Source organism: Bos javanicus, chromosome 10 (assembly GCF_032452875.1).
Source record: "Bos javanicus breed banteng chromosome 10, ARS-OSU_banteng_1.0, whole genome shotgun sequence".
NCBI classification, from domain to species: domain Eukaryota; kingdom Metazoa; phylum Chordata; class Mammalia; order Artiodactyla; family Bovidae; genus Bos; species Bos javanicus.
The window spans coordinates 58,920,480-58,947,646 of record NC_083877.1 but is presented as its reverse complement, the minus strand read 5'-3'; the positions used below and the strand labels follow the sequence as shown (position 1 = coordinate 58,947,646).

At 38.3% G+C, this 27,167-nt stretch overlaps 1 protein-coding gene across 3 annotated transcripts in view; it reads left to right on the top strand.

The window, feature by feature from the left end:
• AP4E1 (adaptor related protein complex 4 subunit epsilon 1) overlaps positions 1 to 26,886 on the top strand; it is a 69,387-nt gene extending 42,501 nt beyond the window's left edge. For all 3 annotated transcript variants that reach the window (XM_061428775.1, XM_061428774.1, XM_061428776.1), the window contains 7 exons: positions 1,227 to 1,341; positions 7,125 to 7,248; positions 14,292 to 14,550; positions 16,914 to 17,471; positions 18,506 to 18,696; positions 22,554 to 22,711; positions 23,601 to 26,886. In XM_061428775.1, the coding sequence (XP_061284759.1) occupies positions 1,227 to 1,341; positions 7,125 to 7,248; positions 14,292 to 14,550; positions 16,914 to 17,471; positions 18,506 to 18,696; positions 22,554 to 22,711; positions 23,601 to 23,761 (1,566 nt within the window). In that variant the 3' untranslated portion in view covers positions 23,762 to 26,886. The remainder of the gene's footprint in view (positions 1 to 1,226; positions 1,342 to 7,124; positions 7,249 to 14,291; positions 14,551 to 16,913; positions 17,472 to 18,505; positions 18,697 to 22,553; positions 22,712 to 23,600) is intronic.
• Positions 26,887 to 27,167: the final 281 nt, after the last annotated feature.

Genomic DNA, 27,167 nt, shown 5'->3' with positions numbered 1-27,167 from the left:
CTGCCATAAGGGTGGTGTCATCTGTGTATCTGAGGTTATTGATATTTCTCCTTGCAATCTTGATTCCAGTTTGTGCTTCCTCTAGCCCAGCGTTTCTCATGATGTACTCTGCATAGAAGCTAAATAAGCAGGGTGAAAATATACAGCCTTTACGTACTCCTTTTCCTATTTGGAACCAGTCTGTTGTTCCATGTCCGGTTCTAACTGTTGCTGTTGAACTGTTGCTGTTGAAAAGAACAGGGTAGTGAAATCAGTGTGGGAGGCTGGATAACAGCCCTCCCCAAGATATTCACATCTTAATCCCTGGAGCCTGTGCATGTGTGTGTGTGTATGTTAAGGCTCTTCAGTTGTGTCTGACTGCAACCCCATAGACTGTAGCCCACCAGGCTCCTCTGTCCATGGAATTCTCCAGGCAAGAATTCTGGAGTGGGTTGCCATGCCCTCCTCCAGGGCATCTTCCTGACCCAGGGATCAAACCCGTGTCTCTTACAACTCCATTCTCAGATGGGTTCTTTACCACTAGTGCCACCTGAGAAGCCCAGAGCCTATGCATATGTTACTTTATGTGGTAAAAGGGACTTTGTAGGTTTGATTACGAATTTTGTAATGGGGAGATTAATGTGGATCATCTGAGTAGGCATAATATAATCATGAAGTGTCCTTATAAAAGTGAGGCAAGAGGTCAGAGAGGAGAAGGCAAAGTAACCATAGAAGCAGAGATTGGAGTGATATAGCCACAAGCCGAGGAATGCCTCTAGAAAGAGACAAGGAACCTGTTCTCTCCTGGAGCCTCCAGAAGGAACTAGCCTTTGCCACCACCTTGTTTTTAGCCCCCAGCAGGAGGAAACTAATGAAGACAGCATAGCTCGTAGTGTATATGTCTTCTCCTCTAGTAAGTTACAAGTCTCATGAGGGCAGGTCTTGTGTCTTCCCTTTTCTGAACGATTAGCATCCAACATGATTCTTTAATATACAACAAAAATGTATTCTGCAGTGCAGTGAATTAATAATAAGTGCAAATGACTTATATTGTTAGATTCTTAGAGCTGAGGGATTTGATTATTGATGTTTCAAAAAGCTAGAGAGTTGAGTAGCAATTTTAGAATTGAAGTTCTGTTTTTCACTTAAAAATTATTTTTAGGAAATGTGGGCTAACATTACTTATATGATTGTGCAGTCTACTGTGTAGGGTAAGTGTTTTAATTCCTAATTTTTGCTTTACTTAGGTAGATGCTTCCTTATCTTTTCTGGATGGTTTTGTGGCTGAAGAACTAACACAGGGGGCAGCGCCTTACAAACCTCACCACCAACGGCAGGAAGAAAAGCTTTCTCAGGAAAAAGGTAATTTTTCATGAGTTTATAATAAGTTACATTGTAGGGACATGACTTTTTCATGTGATTGGTATCATAGTCATGTAAGTATATAACTGAGAAGATTTATTATCCCTCTTTAAATCTGCTTGTGACTTGTTCACCCTGGCCTTATTTGGGGTAAACAGAAAAAAAAAAGGGGGGGAGTTCCAAAAGTCATACGTTTCATGTACATAAGTGCCTCAGATCATCTTATAATTTTAAAAGAACTTGAAGGTAGAATTATCATGTTGGTCACTGTGCTAAAGGACTGACAGATGTTCCTGTCAGCATACCTGCAGAAAAACTTCAGAAAAAAAATGCTGGTTACTATGGATAGTGAGTTTCATTTTCATTCTGAACAATCTTGTATATCTAATCAGTGAGTTTAGTAATGGCTAAGAAAGGAAATAATAACTTATATTTTAAAAATGTAGGGTGTCAGGGAAAGACTTCTGTCATGGTTTTAGTCAAGAGGAGATTATAGAAATATTTGATGGTGGATGGGATATGAATAAAGGGAGACCATTGACTTATATATATAGGAATTCAGAATGTTAATACTAAAAAGTTTAATGCTGAAAGTCCTTTTTTTGTTCAGCTGCTGCTGCTGCTAAGTCGCTTCAATCGTGTCCGACTCTGTGCAACCCCATAGACGGCAGCCCACCAGGCTCCCCCATCCCTGGGATTCTCCAGGAAAGAACCCTGGAGTGGGTTGCCATTTCCTTCTCCAATGCATGAAAGTGAAAAGTGAAAGTGAAGTCACTCAGCCGTGTCCGACTCTTAGCGACCCCATGGATTGCAGCCTTCCAGGCTCCTCCATCCATGGGATTTTCCAGGCAAGAGTACTGGAGTCGGGTGCCATTGCCTTCTACTCATTCTTTAATGATTTTGTTGAGTACTTGTTAATTCAGGCTCTGTGCTAGGCAAAAAAGTTCAAGTAAATGGATGATCCTATGATGAAACCAAAAAGTATAAACATTTATATAATCGGCTTGATGGTATTTTTTTGCAGAAGTAGAAGTATTTTCTCTTTTAAGGTTTCAGTTCAGTTCAGTCGCTCAGTCGTGTCCAACTCTTTGTGACCCATGAACCACAGCACGCCAGGCCTCCCTGTCCATCACCAACGCCCAGAGTCCATCCAAACCCATGTACATTGAGTCGGTGATGCCATCCAACCATCTCATCTTCGTCATCCCTTTCTCCTCCTGCCCTCAATCTTTCCCAGCATCAGGGTCTTTTCCAATGAGTCAGCTCTTCGCATCAGGTGGCCAAAGTATTGGAGTTTCAGCTTCAACATTTGCCCATCCAATGAACACCCAGGACTGATCTCATTTAGGATGGACTGGTTGGATCTCCTTGCAGTCCCAGGGACTCTCAAGGGTCTTCTCCAACACCACAGTTCAAAAGCATCAATTCTTTGGCATTCAGCTCTCTTTATAGTTTAATACATTATTTAGTACAATGATACCTAATGGTGTAGAAAGTTCAATTTTCTGTCAAAGGGTAATCAGTTTCCTTCTTATTTAACCCTCATATATTGACAGAATATATAGAGGGGGAAGTAAAAATTTTAAATTATAATTACCCAACCTCTGACTCGAGTGCATGTCTTATGACATCCGAGGCACAGGGTGAAAAATGCAGAGTTCCAGAGTGGGAGACGTGGTCCAGTTGCCATATTTCCTTGTTTTCAAATGTTTGGGGGTTTTAAATTGCTCTTTTTTTTGGCTGTGCCTTGTGGCATATGGAATCTTAATTCCCCATCAGGGATTGAATTTGTGCTCCCTACAGCAGAAACGCGCAGCCCTAGCCACTGGACCACCAGGAATTCCCCATCAGTTGCTCTTATTACTGCAATTCAAGGCTAGAATAGGGAAGGGGAGGTAGGACAAGGAGCCTAATTTCTGGTACTCCCTGACTTCTTTCTTAAAATAAGTTAAGTGGCTGAGACAAATACAATAGCCCTGAAACTCCCCAAGCTAGTGTATTAATTTGCCAAGTACATTTTTAATCATAGATTCATCGTTATAAATGAAGTTAAACTGTCAAATTAGGCTTTTCCCCTCTCCTTCAAAATCTATTTCTTAAAAGTTCTCTAAATTAAAATTTCATGAGCCTCAACATCATGGAAAGGGAATCAGTTACAAGACAGGACATAGTAAGTGCTTTAGTAAGTACTTCAGGGGTAAGTTATAAAATCATGTATCTTATGATTTGATGGCAATGACAGGAAGTAAAAAGTTGGTGGAAAATAGGTATTTTCAGCCTAAAAAGTTGTTAATTCTGGAATCTTTCAAGTGTCAATTGGTTCTGATGCTGATCTTGTTTGAAATTTTTGTAAATAATTTATAGTTAAATGTCACTTTTATGAGGGATACAGTACTTCACTCTCTTGGGTAGAAAAATGCCAAGCATGTTAACAACAAATTTCAGGAAAATACTAAGAATTGGTAAAAATAGGTGGGATAGTGAGGAACAAACTTACTACCATTTTGTACCCAAGAGAAACACTGAAGAATCAGTGTGGATTATTCTGTTAAAAAAAAAAAAAAAGATAATGTCATCCAGTCCTATCACTTCATGGCAAATAGATGGGGAAAAAGTGGAAGCAGTGATTTTATTTTCTTGAACTCCAAAATCACTGTGGACAGTGACTGCAGCCATGAAATTAAAAGACACTTGCTCCTTGGAAGGAAAGCTATGATAAACCTAGACAACATGTTAAAAAGCAGAGATATCACTTTGCCAACAAAGGTCCATGTAGTCAAAGCTATGGTTTTTCCAGTAGTCCTGTACAGATGTGAGAGTTGGACCTTAAAGAAGGCTGAGCACTGAAGAATTGATGGTTTTGAATTGTGCTGGAGAAGACTCTTGAGAGTCCCCTGGACAGCAAGGAGATCAAACCAGTCAATCCTAAAGGAATTCTACCCTGAATATTCATTGGAAGGACTGATGCTGAAGCTCAAAAATACTTTGACCATCTGATGTGAAAAGCTGAGTCATTGGAAAAGATTCTGATACTGGAAAAGATTGAAGATAAAAGGAGAAGGGGGCAGCAGAAGATGGGCTGGTTAGAGAGCATCACCGACTCAATGAGTTTGAGCAAACTCCAAGAGATAGTGGAGGACAAGGAAGCCTGGCATGCTGCATGCAGTCCATGGGGTCACAAAGAGTTGGACACCACTTAGTAACTGAACAGCAGCAGCAGCAACTCCTGTCTACAAAATTAAGGATTTTTGAAAACCACATCAAGTTGAGAATGTTGGTCTCTCAAAAAATAAAATTAATAAGATCTGGGGGTAGTCACAGAAGTATAGCAAATGATAAAGAAGGAATGTGCATATAGTCAAGGCCTCTGAAGTTGTGAAGGATACAAACAAGTTAAATATTGAATTACTTATGCCCAGGATAGTTTATATTTTTATTTCTCACCTGCATTACTCTTGGTAGCTCCCAACTCCCAAGGACTCTCTCTGCTTCTGGCTCATGCTTTCTCTTCTGTATGAATTGCCCTTCATCTGGTTAACTTCTACATATCTGTTAAGTTTCAATTCAGCCATCTTCTGTCTTCTCCTGACTCTCTGTATAGCATTATTCTCTTCCTGCTCCTCAGTTTGCACATATTCATCTAGTTAACTCTCGCCAATTTTTGTCCCTCTAGTCATTTATCTCTGTAAGAATCTTGGGAAATTTTCACTTAATGAAAATAATGTGGTTTGAATGTTATTCTCAATGTTAAGCCTTTCTCAGCCTTTCTTAGATGACAATCTTTAATTCTTCTGTATCATAATCAGAATTTTATCTGACTGTTCTCCAGATATTGTCCTCTTTCATGTCTAGTTTTTTCTTCCCTTCTATTTTCAACTTTTTACCTCTAATTTTGAACTCTTTCTGGTCTTTGCTTAAACATTATCTTAAGTGCTCTTTGTCTTAAACTCTTGAAACATTTCTTGAGCTCTGCTATTACTGAAGTGTCAGTGCAGAGGCTGGATGGCTGGCTGTCACAGATGCTATTTAAAAGAGGCCAATATGGACTAGAAGGTTAAACAGATGATTTGAAAACTTAAAATGAGAGGATATTCTAGCTGAAAAGCACCTTAGAAAGACTTAGACAAGTGGTTTCCAAACATGATTAAGAATCAGAATCACAAAGAGAGTTCTGAAAAAATGATACAGATTTTTGAGTCTTACTTCTGTACCTTTTGTATCTGTGTCTCTGAAAGCCTGGTTGTAGGTATAAAAAGATTTGTAGATTCTGTGAAGTCAGCTTATTCTTGGTTATCTTGGAAACTGCTGATCTTCACTTTATAGACAAAAGAAAGTTCTATTTCACAATCTAGTTAACACCCAACCTACATTAAGAACTGGTTCTCTTGATTATTATTAATGAGCCCATTATTTTTTTCTACTGAGAAGTAGTTCTCTTCTGTATCTTTCATTTAGCTAACAAACAGGCTGATTTATGTAGTACACCTTAGATTAGGTGGTGTTTCCTTTGAAGGAGCCAGTGTGTACTATGACTGAGGGTGCAGTTCTGGAACCAGAGTATCTGATGTTGAGTCTGCCTCTTTCATTTCTTGTCTTGGTACTCTGGGTGTCTTCATTGTAGGCTCTTGACTACAGTTTCCTCATTTGTAAAAGAGAATACTAGTTGCAGAAGTTTACATTTTATTTTCTGAGATACTTTTTATTATTTAAGAAGGTCTTTAATGGCAAACCACTCTGGTATTCTTGCCTGGAAAATCCGATGGATGGAGGAGCTTGGCAGTCTACAGACCATGGATCGCAAAGAGTCAGACACGACTCAGCAACTTCACTTTGTATTGTAAATAGGCAATCCAAAGAGTTAATGTGCCATTTAGGATTGAATTTAGTTAAATAGCATATTAGAAAACAGGGCCTTATGCAAGGCACAGGGTATTGCTTTTTCCCATTAAAGAAATCTGGAAATAGGCAGCCTAGTATTGATGATGGCTTTATGAACATAAAAGAGGAAGGAAGAGAGGAAGATTTTTTTCTTCCAGGAGGATTCCTTCCAGAAGTTGTACACAAAATGTGCATATAATTTCATTGGTCAGAATTCAGTCACATGGTAGAAGAGTCTGGAAATGTTATCTCTTTTCTGGGTGGCTATTTACCTAGTTAAGAATGGAGGGTTCTATAACTTATAAAGAAGAGGAGAGTGGATATTGATATGTGCTCTACCACAATCACAATATGAATTTTGTGGCTCTGGATGAGTCATTTGGGTATACAGACTCAAAGGAATCTGAACCTGGGTAAACCTTGTTCTTTGACAGTAAGGGAGATTTTACATTGAGGGTTCCATCAGTCCAGTTGGTACAGGAATGTGCGTAAGAGCATTTTGTGAAACAAAAACACAGTGAGATCTTCATTCATAGTTCATTAAACATTTTTGCATGAGAAGAGCAACTTATCAGTAGACCTGACTTATCAGTTGTCTTTCCTGGTTGAATTGTTTTTAGCTTTGAAGGGAGCTAAAAAAATGAAAGACTGTTTGTCTTTGATAAATTAATTGTCTGAAAACTGTAGTAGAGATTCAATAAATAATAGCTGCTTTGTTATTATTATTACTATAAATATTTGATTAGATTATTTCCCAGACGCTTTCCAGTTTAAAAATTGTCACTGAATCCTAGTATTCAGTTATTTTATTTCAGTATTAAATGGTGCTTTTGATAATTTTTGCTTTTTTCATAATTTTTGCTTTGTTTTAAATATGAACCTCTGTTTTTGTTTTAAAATTCTAGTTCTCAATTTTGAACCATATGGACTCTCTTTTTCTTCATCTGGCTTCACTGGACGACAGTCTCCTGCTGGCATTTCTCTTGGTTCAGATATATCTGGGAATAGTACAGAGACCGGACTAAAAGAGTAAGTTCCTTTCTTATTAAAATTGAGAACATGGGAGTGTTTAAATGTCTTTAAATGTTGAAGGGTTCCTGAAAGCTAAATTCTGCATGGGTTGTTGTTTCTATGTATTGCTTTCAAAGTACTGATAGTGTGCAGACTGTCATACTTTAAGAGAGCTTGCTTCCAAGACAGTACAGAAAGTATACATACTTTGTGTGTGTTATTACTGTATACCATGTATACACACACACATTTTTAAAGTAGTGTATCAGAACTTCTATACCCAGGTGAGTATTCAACATATCATTCCACATTCCTCATAATCTATTTCTTAAAACCATCTCATTGGAAATTGACAAACATAGATGAACATAAAATAAGGTGACAGGTGACAGACTTCACTTGATAAAGCTGTATATTTTGTTCAGAATGCTTTCAGAGCCTCTTTACAGCCACCTTGAAATTTGGTGATACATTTGTCTAAACGTCTAAACATGGAACCAAATCTCCATCCTTTTTAGGTAATTTTTATTTTTGAAATATGAATACATTAGAAATTATGATCAAGTTAATAAAATGAGATAATGTATGCAAAGTGCCTTGTACAACCCAATACATAATAAAGGATTGATAAATGGTACTAATATAATTAATAACTGTCATTGCTGTCATTATTGTTATTAACTAAAAGCTGAATTTACTACATAAAAGTTGTAGTCAATCTGGATAACTGGTTAGTATACCAATGTGACATAAAATAATGAAAATGGCATTTTTGTTTGTGAAGGAGCTTCTTCTAAAAGAATTCAAAAATATTTTGTGTAATGGCAGCATTGTTGAAATAAATGATAAAATCTCATATGAAAGATGACATTTGAATTGACTCAGTGACCTTATTTTATGTTCATCTTTGTATTTGTCAGCCTTCCAGTGAGATGGTTATAAGAAGGATTTATCAGAAGAATGACAGAATATGAGAAACATAGATGATATGCTGAGTGAAAAGGCATAAGTTCAAAACCTCTTTCCTAGCGTTTTTTTCCCCTGCTCTGTTGACACCCTTTTCTTTCCCAGACATTTAATGTCAGCATTACAAGCATGGGGTGCAGATATGGTCCATGAACATATAATGGTGGTGGTGGTGATAGCATTTAAGTACCTTAGACAGCGAATAGAGAGGCGAGGCAAGGAGAAACAGAAAACCCAAACCCTCCCAATCCAGGGAGGAAATGTAGTCCCTTTTACTGAACAACAGATGATGGCACCTGCTTTTTTAGTATTGGAACTAGGGTCTGGGGGACTTGACAGGACCTTGTGAATCCTATATGTGTACATGTACTGCATGCAGAGAAAAGACATTTGGCAAAGCTGCTAAGGAATTATACATATGCCGTATTATCATGAAATGCAGTGTGAGGGATGAATTTAAAATTTCTATCTAAAAAGGACCACAGCTCACACATTATTTCAGATTAGGAACCTGTGTGGTAATTGGCAAGGTGAATCAGCTTTAGAGAGGAGATGATGGTTCTTCTTCAGTCTCTGGCAAGTTGAGAATAAAGTGAAGTGGAAGTGAAGTTGCTCAGTTGTGTCCGACTCTTTGCGACCCCATGGACTGTAGCCTACCAGGTTCCACTGTCCATGGGATTTTCCAGGCAAGAATACTGCAGTGGGTTGCCATTTCCTGCTCCATAAGATCTTCCTGACCCAGGGATTGAACCTGGGTCTCCCGCATTGTAGGCAGACACTTTACCGTCTGAACCAGAATAAAGTACAGCAAGCCGATTTAGAATTTCTTACCTTAAGTTCTATTGTAGAGCAGCACCCTAGCTCGAATGGGAATTTCTGGAGCTCAAAGTATATTCCCAGTCTTTGAATGTTGAGTGAGTGAGTGAAAGTCACTCAGTCGTGTCCAACTCTTTTTGACCCCATGAACTATACAGTCCATGGAATTCTCCAGGCCAGAATACTAGAGTGGGTAGCCTTTCCCTTCTCCACGGGATTGTCCCAAACCAAGGATCAAACCCAGGTCTCCCACAATGCAGGTGGATTCTTTACCAGCTGAGCCACCAGGGAAGCCCAAGAATACTGGAGTGGGTAGCCTATCCCTTCTTCTGCATATCTTTCTGACCCAGGAATCAAACCAGGGTCTCCTGCATTACAGGCAGATTCTTTACCAGCTGAGGTACCAGGGAAGCCCCTTCTGAAGATTGCTTCATTGGGCTTCACTGGTGGCTCAGATTGTAAAGGATTCACCTGCAATGTGAGAGACCTGCATTTGATCCCTGGGTTGAGAAGAGCCCCTGAAGAAGGCAACAGCTACCCACTCTGGTATTCTTGGCTAGAGAAGTCCGTGGACAGAGGAGCCTGGCAGGCAGCAGTTTTGAAGATTGTTTGGCCATAATTTACATCTGTGTTTGAATGGCCTGATTAAAAATAGCACAAAAGGTATACCATATAAAACCATGTATTATATTAATATTATTATTGTCAAAATCCAGGCAAAGATGACTGATGTTTAAAATTTTTTTACAGTGTTTCATATCAGAAAGAAGCGTATTTTGTGTGTGAAATGGTTTTATGCTGCTCTCATATACTTCCTATTTAGACTTTCTATATGTAATGCATGATAGTGAAAATTTTTGTGGCTCAGATCATGCACTCCTTATTGCCAAATTCAGACTTAAATTGAAGAAAGTAGGGAAAACCACTAGACCATTCAGGTATGACCAAAATCACATCCCTTATGATTATACAGTGGAAGTGAGAAATAGATTTAAGGGACTCGATCTGATAGATAGAGTGCCTGATGAACTAAGGACGGAGGTTCGTGACATTGTACAGGAGGCAGGGATCAAGACCATCCCCATGGAAAAGAAATGCAAAAAAGCAAAATGGCTGTCTGAGGAGGCCTTATAAATAGCTGTGAAAAGAAGAGAAGCGAAAAGCAAAGGAGAAGAGGAAAGATAGAAGCATCTGAATGCAGAGTTCCAAAGAATAGCAAGGAGAGATAAGAAAGCCTTCCTCTGTGATCAATGCAAAGAAATAGAGGAAAACAACAGAATGGGAAAGACTAGAGATCTCTTCAAGAAAATTAGAGATACCAAGGGAACATTTCATGCAAAGATGGGCACAATAAAGGACAGAAATGGTATGGACCTGACAGAAGCAGAAGATATTAAGAAGAGGTGGCAAGAATACACAGAAGAACTGTTCACAACCCAGATAATCACGATGGTGTGATCACTCACCTAGAGCCAGACATCCTGGAATGTGAAGTCAAGGAAGTCAAGGACCTTAGGAAGCATCACTACAAACAAAGCTAGTGGAGGTGATGGAATTCCAGTTGAGCTATTTCAGATCCTAAAATCATGCTGTGAAAGTTTTGCACTCAATATGCCAGCAAATTTGGAAAACTCAGCAGTGGCCACAGGATTGGAAAAGGTCAGTTTTCATTCCAATCCCAAAGAATGGCAATGCCAAAGAATGCTCAAACTACCTACCGCACAATTGCACTCATCTCACACGCTAGTAAAGTAATGCTCAAAATTCTGCAAGCCAGGCTTCAGCAATATGTGAACTGTGAACTTCCAGATGTTCAAGCTGGTTTTAGAAAAGGCAGAGGAACCAGACAGCAAATTGCCAACATCCGTTGGATCATGGAAAAAGCAAGAGAGTTCCAGAAAAACATCTATTTCTGCTTTATGACTATGCCAAAGCCTTTGACTGTGTGGATTACAATAAACTGTGGAAAATTCTTCAAGAGATGGGATTACCAGACCACCTGACCTGCCTCTTGAGAAACCTATATGCAGGTCAGGAAGCAACAGTTAGAACTGGACATGGAACAACAGACTGGTTCCAAATAGGAAAAGGAGTATGTCAAGGCTGTATATCGTCACCCTGCTTATTTAGCTTATATGCAGAGTACATCATGAGAAACGCTGGGCTGAAAGAAGCACAAGCTGGAAAATCAATAATCTTAGATATGCAGATGACACCACCCTTATGGCAGAAAGTGAAGAGGAACTAAAAAGCCTCTTGATGAAAGTGAAAGAGGAGAGTGAAAAAGCTGGCTTAAAGCTCAACAGTCAGAAAACGAAGATCATGGCATCTGGTCCCATCACTTCATGGGAAATAGATGGGGAAACAGTGGAAACATTGTCAGCCTTTATTTTTTTGGGCTCCAAAATCACTGTAGATGGTGATTGCAGCCATGAAATTAAAAGACACGTACTCCTTGGAAGGAAAGTTATGACCAATCTAGATAGCATATTAAAAAGCAGAGACTTTACTTTGCCAACAAAGGTCCATCTATTCAAGGCTATGGTTTTTCCAGTAGTCACGTATGGATATGAGAGTTGGACTGTGAAGAAAGCTGAGCGCCGAAGAATTGATGCTTTTGAACTGTGGTGTTGGAGAAGACTCTTGAGAGTCCCTTGGCCTGCAAGGAGATCCAACCAGTCCATTCTAAAGGAGACCAGTCCTGGGTGTTCTTTGGAAGGAATGATGCTAAAGCTGAAATTCCAGTACTTTGTCCAGCTCATGTGAAGAGTTGACTCATTGGAAAAGACTGTGATGCTGGGAGGGATTGGGGGCAGGAGGAGAAGGGGAGGACGGAGGATGAGATGGCTGGATGGCATCACCGACTCCATGGACGTGAGTCTGAGTGAACTCCGGGAATTGGTGATGGACAGGGAGGCCTGGTGTGCTGCAGTTCATGGGGTCACAAAGAGTCGGACATGACTGAGTGACTGAACTGAACTGATAGGCGTGTGTGCCTGTTATAGAGGATGAGATAGTTGGATGGCATCACTGACCCAATGGACATGAGTTTGATCAGACTCTGGGAGATAGTGAAGCACAGGAAAGCCTGGCATGCTGCACTTCATGGGGTCACAAAGAGTTGGACACGACTTAGCAACTTAACAACAATAATGCAGGCTCCATTTTCCTTCCCTTTCTCATTTTTGCCAATTATTGTGGGTTGAAATCCCTGGGAAGTGCATTTGGAGATGGAATTTAGCATGCAAAATATTAAGGAGTGTCCTTGGCATTGTCAGCTGTGGAAGGGAAGGAAAAGAAGAGGGTTGGGCAGAAAAAGAAGTCTAGAATCAATGTTGTTATTGCCAACAACAGTGTCTGCCAACTCACTTGGAAGCTCTGGAGCTAGAATGGCCCATCAGAGCTGTCCTGAGTTGGGCTGAAATGGGTGGCCAGGACTCTATATGTCTGCTCATTAATTATTGGATGTGGGTGGCCTGGGAAAAGGGCATTTTCTGCAACTGATGTGACTCTACAACTGAGGCAAATCCCTAAGGGTTCTACAGTCCCAGCAGCTGCACCAGTGACTCCTTCATTGAACGGGGATCTGGATGGAACATCCCAGGAACTACTACGCTTACTTTTCTTTTTTTTTATTAAATTAATATTTGAATCATTTGGAGAGTTTCTCTTTTTTTTTTTAAACTACCCCTTAATAATTAAAGGATATGTTTTGGTAAACAAGGTTACAAAACACACTGTCATTCTCCTGGGGGATTCATGAATCCCTTGTTGCTGTTGAGCATCCTAGAGATGCTAGGGTCATTTTAGTGGCTCCCGTGATGACTTTTTTATCTGCTCACACAAGATCAACCAGTTTTCTTCTGAAAGGTTTGATAGATAAGTAACAGGATTTTGTTTGTTTGTTAACTTTTAAGAAAACTCTTTGGTACCTGAAAGAGAGAAATGAAGATATTTATAAAGGAACATTCAACATTTGTTGAATGGACTGATTTCCTGTAGGGCGTTCTTTATTAGCGTTAGACTTTCTTTTAGACAGTTGGTACTTAATAGCATTAGTTCTTCACTCAGTATGAAGTATAATGATCTTTTTTTGTTTCTGGAGTACTACAGAAAATCAAACTGACTGTGATTCCAACAAATCATTAAGTAGAATGAAGTAGAATAACAATCAGTACAGATATTTCTGAAATCTTATTATAGAGTCATTTCATGATCTGCCTATCTTATAGCACAAATTTTAAAACTGCAGTTTTAGATCATGGCAGAGATACTTAATGAGTTGGTGCCAAGGACACATGGTTCTTAAATGAAAACAATAGAGGTAGTCTTTGGTTGTTTGAGCCTACACTTAGGATTTGCAGCTGTAGCTTCTGGGACAACAGTAGATGAGTCTTAATCCTAATCACTGCTTTATTCTTCTTCACCTCAGGTATTAACTCCTCACATTCATGCTTTTTCCAAAAGTATCATTAATACTTTTTTCTTTTATAGATCAAACCTCATTCATTTTTATTAATGTACTTTATAATAGTTAATGGGGCTTTTCTGGTGGTTCAGTGGTAAGGAATCTGCCTGCCAATGCAGGAATGTGGGTTCAATCCGTGGGTCAGGAAGAACCCTGGAGAAGGAAATGGCAACCACTTCGTTGTTCTTACCTGAGAAATCCCTTGGACAGAGGAGCTGGGTGGGTCTCAAAAGAGTTGGACACGACTTAGTGACTAAACAGCAATAATAGGTGAAAATGTAGATTGTGTTCACATTAATAAAATCTTTTGGATTAAAGGTAAATTTACACATAGGAGTAGATTTGAATGAATTTTTTTTTTTTGCTTTCCACAGGATTTTATGTAGTGAATTTATAGAGTGTTAATTCCTTCATTAAGTGATTATAGCTATGAAACTATGTCATTTCTGATCTTTAACCCATCAGAAGTAAGGATAATTTTGAAAAGTCCGTACACTGAAAGGAACTGATTTATAGTATTTCTGTTTTTGGACATCTTATTCAAACAATTAAATGAAAATTAAATGATCTGAAATTTTAAACTAAGCCTTGAGTTCTGTTGCATTAAATATTTTGGCTGGAGGGTTGGTGAAGGTTGGCTTTAACTAAAATCAAAACTGTAGATCTCAATTTTATTTCTGGCATATAGAATATAATCTGAAAGCTATTTCTAAAAGATGACAACAAAGATGTGTTTTTTAAAAAATGCCTCATGAAGGTAACCATTTAGCAGTTATTTAAACTGACTTGATTTCATTATCAATCTCCTTAGGACAAATGGCTTGAAGCTGGAAGGTATAAAGAAATTGTGGGGGAAAGAGGGCTATCTTCCCAAGAAAGAAAGCAAAACTGGTGATGAAACAGAAGCTCTGCCAGTTCCTCAGGAGAGTATAATGATGGAGAATGGAGATCAAACTGTAACAAAAAAGGATCCATCTCAAGTCCTTACCCAATCTAAAGAGGAGAAAGAAAAGCAGCTGCTGGCATCATCATTGTTTGTTGGGCTAGGATCAGAAAGTACAATCAATTTGGTAAGTAGTCAGTTATATTCCTCTGAGAATCTTATGTCCCCTGTTTTGAACAAAAAAACTGGCTCTACAAAAGCTCATGACTGTTAATCTATACACATTGTGGGAATGGCTCCCGCAGCTCCAAAGCCATCAGTGACATACCTTTTATATTCCTGAAGGAGAAAATCTTACTGGCTCAGCTTCAGTCAGGTGTTCTCTTTAGTCAGTGCAAGGGTCAGAGTCCAGATTAAGTTGCAAATATGACCATGTGTATTATCACCCCCATTGGTGGAAAGGACAGGCCTCAGTGGAAAGGGGACTTGATGGAAATTAAAAATAGTAATAGTTAACAATATTGATGTGTCTATGGAAAAAGTACTTCTTAAAATGGTTATTTTTAATAGTGAAAAATAGGAATCAATTTAGATGTCTTAAGAGGATGGGTACATAAATTATATTAGCACTGAATATGACTTTGTCATTAAAAATGATAAATACTACATTGTAAAATTTAAAAATACTTACATATATCAAGCAAAAACCCCCCAGAATATTAATTTTTTATATTGCTTGTAACTGTTAAGATAAAAGTGTATTGAGGTTGAAAGGAATTATACAAAAGTGATAATTATATTCAGAAATTTTGATTATGATTTGCAAAAATTTTTATGCTGATATATTATTCTCTTAGTAAAAGAATAAACTGTGGAGTGAAGGACAGGTGCTATTTTTGAGTGTCTGTGTATTCCATATGTAATTTTCCATTTGGTGGGCAAATGATCCCACCTAGTGCAAAATTATGATTAGAGCTATATTTTCTTCAGTTTTATATCACAGTTTTTTTCATCCTTCACCTCCCTTGGTGGAATTTTCCCTCCATCTCTGTCAACACTAGTCAAGTCTCTAGGCTACATTCTTTGCCTGTATCTCTTTCTTTTCCAGAGCTTATTTTTGTCAGACTTGATAATCAGAAAAAGTGAATTGAATTCATTTTAAAAGTATTAATAGGTAATTAATGTATCTTAATGTTGTCTCAGCATGTGTAGTTCAGCAGCAGAGTGACTGATCTTGAGTCTGTGAAATGTTCCAGCAGGCTGTGGTGGTTTCCATTGAATGATCTGTCACTAATAGGGCAAGTTCTCAGTGGTCAGAGAGCATCAGGGTCAGGGTGCTCCAAGGCTTATGAAGCCCTGATTGGTGAGCCTTTTTCCTGGTGTTGAAGGATTTCTACCTTCTCAACAAAGTACATAGCTTTCAGAGTATTTCTCAGGAGAACATTCAGGGTGATAAATTAATTAGACTTTTCTTTTTTTTTGGTGGGCTCGAAATAAGAAATGTAAGTAGGATGTTTTTCTATTTAAGTTAGGTTAAATCCTTTCTGCGTTACCCCTCACATTTTTCTTTTTTCTTCAGCTGTCACTAGATTAGTTGGAAAAAAAGAGTGTAAAAAGAGTGTATTTCCTTGTTTCGGGGGGCTCTGAATTATGTGAGGAACTGTGTTATAACTCAGATGGCATCATGCAGAAAGGAGGGGAAGCAAATAATTATGTAAAATTAGCATGTATTATTTTTTAATAATACATGTAATAATGTTGTTGAGTTGCTCAGTTGTGTCTGACTCTTTGCAACCCCATGGACCATAGGATTCTAGGCCTCTCTGTCCCTCACCATCTCCCAAAGTTTGCCCAAATTTATGTCCATTGCATTGGTGATGCCATCCAGTCATCTCTTTGTGAGGCAAGAGGGCTCTTGAGCCATCACTCTTGCATGAATTCTCAGCCATTTCCTTGGGAGGCTTAGCTCAAGAATAGCAAACTTGCTGTTCCCATCCCCTGAGTCTGTAATGTACTTCACTAGTCACTTTTAGAATTCTTTGCTTCTGTGAGTTCTAGTTAGCCAGTGCTAGTTGATTATTAAGGTAAAGTCAGTTTTTCTTCCCTGTTTATTGACTCACAGGTCATAAAAATAGGACTATTATAGATTACTGAGCCAAAGTTTGAGGCATCCCTATGTTTAAGGGTATTTTAGCTTCTACAGGACAACTCTGGAAACAAAAAATTGCTAACTTTCTCACTGTTTTTAATTTGTGCAATTCTGTACTCTAGCATTCTGAAATCTAACAAGATTTAGAATTGTTCATTGTTGACTTTTTGACCTTATTTCTTTTTCTGGTTTTATGTGTTTTTAATGAGAAGTAGATTTAGCTTAATAGTAGATTTAGCTTATGTAGCTGTCAGAATTTTAGGGCTTAACATTTTATTCATCTCTAATAGGTAGAACCTTAGCTAGTTACTACATTGTTCATTTGAAATGATTAAAAAAAAGTTTGACTCATGATGTAGTAGAATGGTTTCTTTTTGTATTATTATGTTTTATCTTTGCAGCTCGGAAAAGCAGATACCATTTCTCACAAGTTTAGAAGGAAATCAAAAATCAAAGAAACCAAAAGTGAGGAAACAACCACTGATCAAAATATAGTCCGTTCTTCCTTTAGTTCTTCATCAAATGTGACTTACGAAGAAGATTATTGTTTGGATAATTTGCAGGATAGAGGAGACAAAGAATTAAAGAAATTTTCTCTCAGTTCAGAACTTTTGGATTCTGAGTCACTGACAGAACTGCCCTTGGTTGAGAAAATCTCAAATTGCAGGCTGTCTACACCCTCTTTGTTTGCTGATAACAACATGGAAGTTTTTCATCCTCCTCAAGCCACTCCAGCCTCAGTTGCCAATGAAATCTCTTTAGCTTCTTCTTTGTTGGAAGAAACTACTGAACACATACATTCAGATCTTATGGAGGTCTGTAATAATGAAGCCATATCTGTGTCTTCTTACAAAATTTGGAAAGATGATTGTTTGTTGGTGGTCTGGTCAGTTTTTAATAAGAGTGGTTTGGAACTGAAAAGTGCTAACTTAGAAATGGCTCCTGCAGAAAATTTCAAGGTAAGACAATGAATGGTTTATTTTTTCTGCCTTAAATGGACAGTGCTTCCTTAGTGTTTCTACTGTTGATGCTTCTGATGGCTTATAAATTTCTCCCACATCCTTGTTTCTTCTTTAGCAAAAAAAAAAGGTGTGACAGATTTTTAAAATTATTTTAAGTGGGACAAATCATTCAAAGGAGACAAGGGAACATAATAAAGATTGTATTAGAGAAGACTGAGAAAACTGATCCAATTTCTTCTCTGAGCTAGAATGCATTGAGTGGGATATTACCTGGGCCTGACCTGGCAGAAATTCCTAACTGTAGATGTGTGCGTTGTGCTGCCATGCTGTGTTAAGTCGCTTCAGTTGTGTCTGACTCTTTGCGACCCTATGGACTGTTGCCTGCCCTGCTCCCCTGTCCATGGATTCTCCAGGCAAGAATACTGGAGTGGGTTGCCGTGCCCTCCTCCAGGGCATCTTCCTGACCTAGAGATCAAACCCACGTCTCCTGCAGCTCCCTCATTGTAGGCGGATTCTTTACTGCTAAGCCACCAGAGAAGCCCATAGATATACATTAGAATCACCTAATTCTAAAAACCTAAAAACAAACCAAAACCCAGTTCAGTTGTCTGAGCTTTACCACCAGAACTTGATTTGAGTAAGGGTGGAGAATGAGAGGGAAAGATAGACCTGTTTTTTGTTTTTGTTTTTTCTTTAAATTCTCCTAGCTTTAAAAACCTGCTACTAGTTAGTATTGAGAGCCACAGGACTGTTGTTGTTGTTGTTGTTTTTTGGTTGTTGTTAAACCACATAGACATTTTCATTGTAATGCTGTTTGTTGCATACTTCTGACCTATGTATTGTTATTTCTTAATTATCTATGCTAGTGAATTTTTCTCAAGTGAAGTTGTCAGTTATCCTAGTGTTGTGGCTTGTTATTAATATCTCACTATAGTATGCTTTTGTACCAATTCAGTTAAATAGAATATTGGTATTCATGTGAAAGTCTGTATTGATACCTTCTTCAGTACTTACTTTACTTTTATTTACAGATCACTGAGCAACCTGGATGCTGTTTGCCCGTAATAGAAGCAGAAAGCACCAAAATTTTTCAATATAGTGTGCAGATGGAAAAACCATTTACAGAAGGAAATCTGTCTGGTTTTATAACTTATCAAGTGATGGATACTCACTCTGTTCAGCTTGAATTTTCAGTAAACTTATCACTGTTAGATTTCATTAGGTAAATATTTTTTGGAATATTAATTCAAGTTGTTCATTCTTTCAGCAAGTATTTACTAGGCTCTTCTCTGGACAGAGCACTGTACTAGGTGCTAGGGAGTATAACACCACAAAGGGAGGAGAGGGTTCATTCTAGGGAGAGATATTGAATAGTTATACAGATGGATGTATAACTGTGAATTGTCCTATGAACAGGAAGTAAATGGTGTGATGGATGATTATAGTGTGGGGGACCCTGTATAGGATAGGGTTGGCTAACCTATGGAAAACTTCTGAGAGAAACTAATGTTAGTGTTTCAGTTCAGTTCAGTCGCTCAGTCATGTCCAACTCTTTGCGACCACATGGACTGCCGCATACCAGGCCTCCCTGTCCATCACCAACTCCCGGAGTTTACTCAAACTCATGTCCATTGAATCAGTGATGCCATCCAACCATCTCATCCTCTATTGTCCCTTTACTCGCCTTCAATCTTTCCCAGCATCACGGTCTTTTCAAATGAGTTAGTTCTTTGCATCAGGTGGCCAAAGTATTGGAGTTTCAGCTTCATCAGTCCTTCCAATGAACACCCAGGACTGATCTCCTTTAGGATGGACTGGTTGGATCTCCTTGTAGTCCAAGAGACTCTTAAGAGTCTTCTCCAACACCTCAGTTCAAAAGCATCAATTCTTCGGCACTCAGCTTTCTTTATAGTCTAACTCTCACATCCATACATGACTACTGGAAAAATCATAGCTTTGACTAGATGGACTTTTGTCGGCAAAGTAATGTCTCTGCTTTTGAATATGCTGTCTGGGTTGGTCATAACTTTCCTTCCAAGGAGTATGTGTCTTTTAATTTCATGGCTGCAGTCATCATCTGCAGTGATTTTGGAGCCCAAAAATTAAAGTCAGCCACTGTTTCCACTGTTTGCCCATCTATTTGCCATGAAGTGATGGGACCGGATGCCATGATGTTAGTCTTCTGAGTGTTGAGCTTTAAGCCAACTTTTTCACTCTCCTCTTTCACTTTCATCAAGAGGCTCTTCAGTTCCTCTTCACTTTCTGCCATAAGGGTGGTGTCATATGCATATCTGAGGTTATTGATATTTCTCCCGGCAGTCTTGATTCCAGCTTGTGCTTCATCCAACCCAGCATTTCTCATGATGTATTCTGCATATAAGTTAAATAAGCAGGGTGACAATATACAGCCTTGACGTACTCCTTTCCCAATTTGGAACCAGTCTGTTGTTCCATGTCCAGTTCTAACTGTTGCTTCCTGACCTGCATACAGATTTCTCAAGAGGCAGGTCAGGTGGTCTGGTTCCCATCTGTTTCAGAATTTTCCACAGTTTATTCTGATCCACACAGTCAAAGGCTTTGGCATAGTTAATAAAGCAGAAATAGATGTTTTTCTGGAACTCTCTTGCTTTTTCAGTGATCCAGCAGATGTTGGCAATTTGATTTCTGGTTCCTCTGCATTTTCTAAAACCAGCTTGAACATCTGGAAGTTCACAGTTCATGTATCACTGAAGTCTGGCTTGGAGAATTTTGAGCATTACTTTACTAACATGTGAGATAAGTGCAATTGTGTGATATTTTAAGCATTCTTTGACATTGCCTTTCTTTGGGATTGGAATGAAAACTGACCTTTTCCAGTCCTGTGGCCACTGCTGAGTTTTCCAAATTTGCTGGCATATTGAGTGCAGCACTTTCACAGCATCATATTTTAGGATTTGAAATAGCTCAACTGGAATTCTATCACCTCCACTAGCTTTGTTCGTAGTGATGCTTCCTCAGGCCCACTTGACTTCACATTCCAGGATGTCTGGCTCTAGGTGAGTGATCATACCATTGTGATTATCTTGGTTGTGAAGCTCTTTTTGTACAGTTCTTCTGTGTACTCTTGCCATCTCTTCTTAATATGTTCAGTTTCTGTTTAGGTGCATACCATTTCTGTCCTTTATTGAGCCCATCTTTGCATGAAATGTTCCCTTGGTATCTCTAATTTTCTTGAAGAGATCTCTAGTCTTTCCCATTCTGTTGTTTTCCTCTTTCTTTGCATTGATCGCTGAGGAAGGCTTTCTTATCTCTCCTTGCTGTTCTTTGGAACTCGGCATTCAGATGCTTATATCTTTCCTTTTCTCCTTTGCTTTTCGCTTCTCTTCTTTTCACAGCTATTTGTAAGGCCTCCTCAGACAGCCACTTTGCTTTTTTGGATTTCTTTTTCTTGGGGATGGTCTTGATCCCTGTCTCCTGTACAATGTCACGAACCTCCATCCATAGTTCATCAGGCACTCTGTCTATCAGATCTAGTCCCTTAAATCTGTTTCTCACTTCCCCTGTATAATCATAAGGGATTTGATTTAGATCATACCTGAATGGTCTAGTGGTTTCCCCCACTTTCTTCAATTTCAGTTTGAATTTGGCAATAAGGAGTTTGTGATCTGAGCCACAGTCAGCTCCCGGTCTTGTTTTTGCTGACTGTATGGAGCTTCTCCATCTTTGGCTGCCAAGAGTATGATCAGTCTGATTTCGGTGTTGGCCATCTGTTGATGTCCATGTGTAGTCTTCTCTTGTGTTGTTGGAAGAGGGTGTTTGCTATGACCAGTAAAGTTGTTAAGCTTTTATTAGACATACAGCATTTAGTTATTGTACTAGCTTGTGCAGTACTACCCGCATAATTGAAAACAATCTTTTAACCCTTCTGCTCTCATTTAGTATTATGAATATATTGTACTGTGTTCAAACATTTTTTAAAATGAAGCATGCCTGAAGGAAGAATGTAGAATACCAATGAATATCTGTAAAAAATTTTTTTAACTTTCCATATCCATCTATAATTTTTGCCCATTCTTCAAAGTCTTCTAGTAAGAACATGTTTATCAGTCTGTCAAAGAGTATGTATTTATGCCTGCCGTGCTGAAAAGATAAAATCCAGCCTTCAGAAAACTTAGATTCTGTGACTATGAAGGTTATGTCCCATGGTGAACATTAGTAACTTGAAGAAGCACAGCATATGTGCCACAAACAATTCTGTTCTTATGAGTAAAATCCTCTGTATCTTAAAAATTTTTTTTCTAATTATAAAATCAGTACTTATTATAAGAATTTAAATGATATAGAAAAATGTAAGTAGAATATAAAAATTTCCCATTCCCCCCAGAGATATCCCAGTGTTAACTATTTGATCTTTAGCTGCTTGAACCATTTAAAAACTGTATTTATTAAAATTCTTTCTTGGTCCATTTTGCTTAAGGTGCTGGATCTTTGTATTCGTACTTTTGTACATGACTTTGATAGAGTGTCTCGTCCCCAAATCTAAAGTATGTGTGCTCAGTTGCTTCAGTCATGTTTGACTCTTTGTGACCCCATGGTCTGAAGCACGCCAGACTCCTCTGTCCATGGAATTCCCCAGGCCAGAATACTGGAGTGGGTTGCCATGCTCTTCTCCAGGGGATCTTCCCGACCCAGGAATCGAACCCATATCTCTGGCATCTCTGGCATTGCAGGCAGGTTCTTTACCCACTGAGCCACCTGGGAATCCCCAGTCTAAAGTATACATGAAAGAAAAGTTTTATATTTGAATGATTCATGAAATTATTTGGTGAAATTTTACTGTAATGACTGATGCGCAGAAAAAGAACTGGGTGATTTATTGAAAAGACATTTGTTCTGTAATAACATCTGTTTTCAGCATTGTCTTCAAGTTAGAGGATTTTGGTCAGCATTCTGATCATGTCTGGTTTAAAAAACATAGATTTCATAGGATTTAGATTTGTAATGATTTTTTTTTTTATTCCCATGAATCAGTTGAAATGTATTTGTTTAGAATCATTTCATTCTTAGGGACATAAATCTAATTTTCACAATTATTTTCAGGCCATTAAAAATCTCGACTGAAGACTTTGGTAAACTCTGGTTATCCTTTGCAAATGATGTGAAACAAAATGTAAAGATGTCAGAATCTCAAGCTGCTCTGCGTTCTACCTTAAAGGCCCTGCAACGGGAACTAAGACTTCATGTTGTTGACATTATAGGTTTGTAGAGTTTTTGAGAAGGCAGTCTTGTGTTTATGGGGCCTTTTCTTACAATCAGAAGGCAAACTCTTAAAAATATCTAATTTCTTAGGGATGTATATCCTGTTATGAGCATTTTTTTTATGAGCATCTTTTTGATAAGTGTGTTGTGCAGACTTTATTAAAGAATTTTTTTCTGTGGTAAAGTATATGTAGCATAATTTTACCATTTGGATCATAAAGTGTATTGGTGAGTGGCATTAAATATATTTCATTTTGTTGTGCAGCCATTGCCACTCTCATTTTCAGAACCTTTTCCTCTTTCTTAACTGAAACTGTACCCATTAAGCACTACTTTCCATTGCCTCTCTGCAGCCCTTGGCAGCCACCATCCTATTTTCTGTCTCTATGAATTTGACTACTCTAGGTACCTCATCTAAGTAGACTCATACAGTATTCATCCTTTTGTGACTGGCTTATTTCACTTTAATGTCTTCAAGGTTCATCCATGTTATGTGTCAAAATTTCCTTGCTTGTAAGCCTAAATACAGTCACATTTTATGAATACACCATATTTTATCTGTCAGTTAATCTTTTGATGGACATTTGGTTTGCTTCCACCTTTTGGCTGTTCTGAATAATGCTGCTTTGAACATGGATATACAAATAATCTGTGTTTGAGTCCCTGCTTTCAGTTCTTTTAGTTATATACCCCAAAGTAGAATTTTGATAATTGCTGTTTTAACGGGTATGAGTAGTGTGTCATTTTAGTTTTGATTTGCATTTCCTTAATGATCAGTGATGTTGAGTATCTTTTCACATGCTTATTGGATATTTGTATATCTTCTTTGTAGAACTGTCTGTTGAAATCTTTTTGTATTAAAGAATTTCTGATTTTGCTTTGTTGTAGGTAATGAAGGGCTGTTGGCCTGTCAACTGCTCCCATCCATCCCCTGCTTGCTGCATTTCCGAGTTCATGGTGACACGTTAGCCCTGTGGTTCAGATCCTCCTGTTCTACTCTTCCTGACTATTTACTTTATCAGTGTCAAAAAGTGATGGAGGGATCCTAGCAAAAGCTCTGCTTATATTTTACTCCGTCAAAATAAATGGTTTACATAGATAAACTTATTTACCAAAGTAAAAAGAATTAATGGTACTTCTAATGAAAATGGGGATTATTACAGGTTGTGGTTTTATGTGTTTTCTTTATGGTTCATGATCAAGAAAGATCCCCAAGAAACTGTACCCCTAACCTTTTACTCAGGATTGTACAGTAGGTTTGGGTCCTAAAAAAGTGGCCTAAGCTAATGTTATAAACTGCTAAAGATTTATATATATCACTTAGTGTAGAGGGTCTGAAAATAATTTATTTTGTTATAAATAATTTTATAGCAGATTTACTCTAGTGTTAAAGCTGATTTATAGTAAAGCCAGGTCTCAGTTTTCTGCGTTAATGGAGGGGAGACATGGACTTAATAATCCTAAATCAAATTCATATTTGGCTTTGGAATGCAGTATATGCTTTTTGGTCAGCAAGTCATTACTTTCAATAATGTTTGCTTAGATCAGTACTGAGCTAAGTTGGCACAGCACATACTAATACTTCAGGAGACCCATAAGCACGTTGGATTTTGGGGGGATCCAATCTATGGTAGATGGACTTCCCTCACAGCTCAGTCAGTAAAGAATCTACCTGCAATGCAGGAGACCTGGGTTCAATTCCTGGGTTGGGAAGATCCCCTGGAGAAGGAAATGGCAATCCACTCCAGTATTCTTGCCTGGAAAATCCCATGGACAGAGGAGCCTGGTGGGCTACAGTCCATGGGGTCGCAAAGAGTCAGACACGACTTAGCGACTAAACCACCACAATCTATGGTAGAGTTTTTATTATAACTTGATACACATAATTGCAAACAATTTGGCTATAAAATTTGTTTTCCACTTGCATTAATTTTTAAAATTCAAAATGAATTACTGTGTTCTTGTTTTCAAAACTCAGAGCCATTTACATAATACTATCATTTAGAAACAAAACCTGTTAAGAGCACACAGTACTAAAGTAAACAGGTATAAAAGGACTTTTCAGTTATGGCAAATATCTTAGTTACCACTTAGATTTTTTGGGCACATTAAAATATGTGAATAGAGTACAAATGGCAAAACCATCTTTCCTGGCCTTTGAATCCACTAGTACTCAATGGATGCAACGAGAAGAGTGGTAGTCTAAGTTTACCATACAGAATCTTCAGTAAAATATGATTTTCATGTTACAGTTGTGCCTATATGACCTCTGTGAGAACTATTATCAGTAAAAGAGGTTAAGCCTGATATGAATGATAGACCAGAATCTTATGATTATACATTTATGTTAAAAACAGAGTATTTTATAAAACCTTATGGTGCTGTGGAAAATATTTATTATTTCACTTTTTCTGATACTTCATGGTAGAAACTATTCAGGTAATATAGTTTTAAGTCATTGTAGTTAATACTCTGGTTAATTGGTACTGTTTATCACCCAGGTGTGGAATTGTGGTTTTAGGTTGTCTCATTAGTCATAACTGATAGGGAATTCCCCAAAGCTGATAGACTTCACTAGTTATTGTGTTTAGCGTATGTCTCCCTAAAAACAAAAGCCACGTTAAGAAATTGATTTTTAAGTTACTCATTAAAAAAATACCTTGTTAATTTCATACTTCTAAAAAGCATGCAGTAAAACCTTGCTACAAGAGCAATAAGTGGTTAGAATTTCCTGAGTAGGTTTTTTCTTTTGAATAGAATATCAGATTCATCCTCAAGCTCTCAGCAGTGTCATGACGACAGGAATATGAATGTTGGGAGAGTGTGGACACTGTTGGCTTTCTCTTTAGTGCTGCCTCTGTCAGCAGCACCCTCCCACCCCGCCTAGTTCTGTTGATACTCTGACAAAGAGATAGGAAGTGCCCTCTCACTTTGTGAAGGAATGTAAAGTGTAGCAAAAGAGGTGCTTCATATTTTTGTGTCCCTGCTTCCATTAGTTTGTGTGGTCACCACGGCTGGGTGGAGTGTGGAACAGTGGATGTAAAGGTTCCCAACAAGCAGGTGGACAGCTAGCTGGGAGAGATTACAGTGAGCTGTTGTGCTGCTTTGTTACAGGGTTGGCAGCAGCAGTTGTCATGAGAGATGTGCTTGGCCCACAGTGCAAATGGTGGGAAATGTGGAATGGTAGGTTAGGGCTGGGAGTATGATTTGGGGTCTGTCAGAGGGAACATGGTGTCACTTTTGTTCTTTCTGAACCCACTGCATAAAGTAGGATAAAAGGATTTCTGCTGAATGTTTAATAGAATGTTTACATTTTTGTATTTTTATGGTTTTTAAAAATAGGAAGGAGTAGATTTTAAAGAACTTCAGAGCAGTATAAATTCTGCCTAAACTAATGAATGTTTTAAGTTCTAGATGAGGCATTGCCAGCCTTTTCTGCATTATAGGAGATGTGACGAAGTAGGAAGAACAAACTTTTTGGGGGCAAGATTGTCTCTTTATCTTACAGTTCAGTCAAGTAAAGGGGTGACATCTGGAGTGAGAGCTCTTGTGGAGGGGAGATGCAGCTGGTGAGTTCTCTGCTGGGCATCTTTGCTGAGAACACAGGTGGCAATGAGTGTGAATCTGGGGAGAATAAAGGGAAGACAGGAAAGCCTTAAGAGACAGTGGAGGAAGAAGGAGCAGGCTTCCACCAGAGGAGTAGATTAGTCGCAGGGGAGTGTGGGCCCTGAGAATGGGTCCTTCCGACAAAAACTGCAGATGGAAGCTGAACAGTTACCAAGTGCTAATGTGCCAAGCATGCCAAGCACAGCATGTGCTCTGCAGAGGAGCAGTATTTAAAAAAAATATTCTATAGTCTATGGAAACAATTTTGGTTAAAGCGCAGTGTTTTATTTTTTCCTTTATTTTAGTTCATGTCATTTGTGTTTTAAAATATCAAGCAATTTTTTTTTTAGGGGTTAATGTGGTCTTTATCTCATGTTTGTGAGCCACTGAAAGTGCACTGAATCTATTCACATGTCTTTTAAGGTGTTGTTTTCATTTGTTTTAAAATGTTAGGAGGGAAAAATGCAAGGGAATAACAGCTTACCAGGCATTAGTTGCCTTATTTTGGAGTTGAATTCTGTAATTTGAAGAAATTCAGTTAAACATGTAATAAATGCAAAGTGATCTATGTTGTTGTTCTTCAGTCTATATATTCTTTATCATCTAAAAGTAATACTATTCAGTAATTTGATAGGCATTAGCTAAAAAGAGCAGAAGCAATTGGAATGGGATGAAAAAAGTGATTTACTTATTATAGCCCCAAAGCATGTCATATAATTGGTTAAAAGTAAAGACACTGCTCTTTCTGTATGATGTTCAGAGAAAACTTTATGGGCTTCTGACAGGTTAGAGCATGGATTGATCCTCAGGAACTTGTCCATATCCCCTGCTTTCATCCTAGCCTTACCA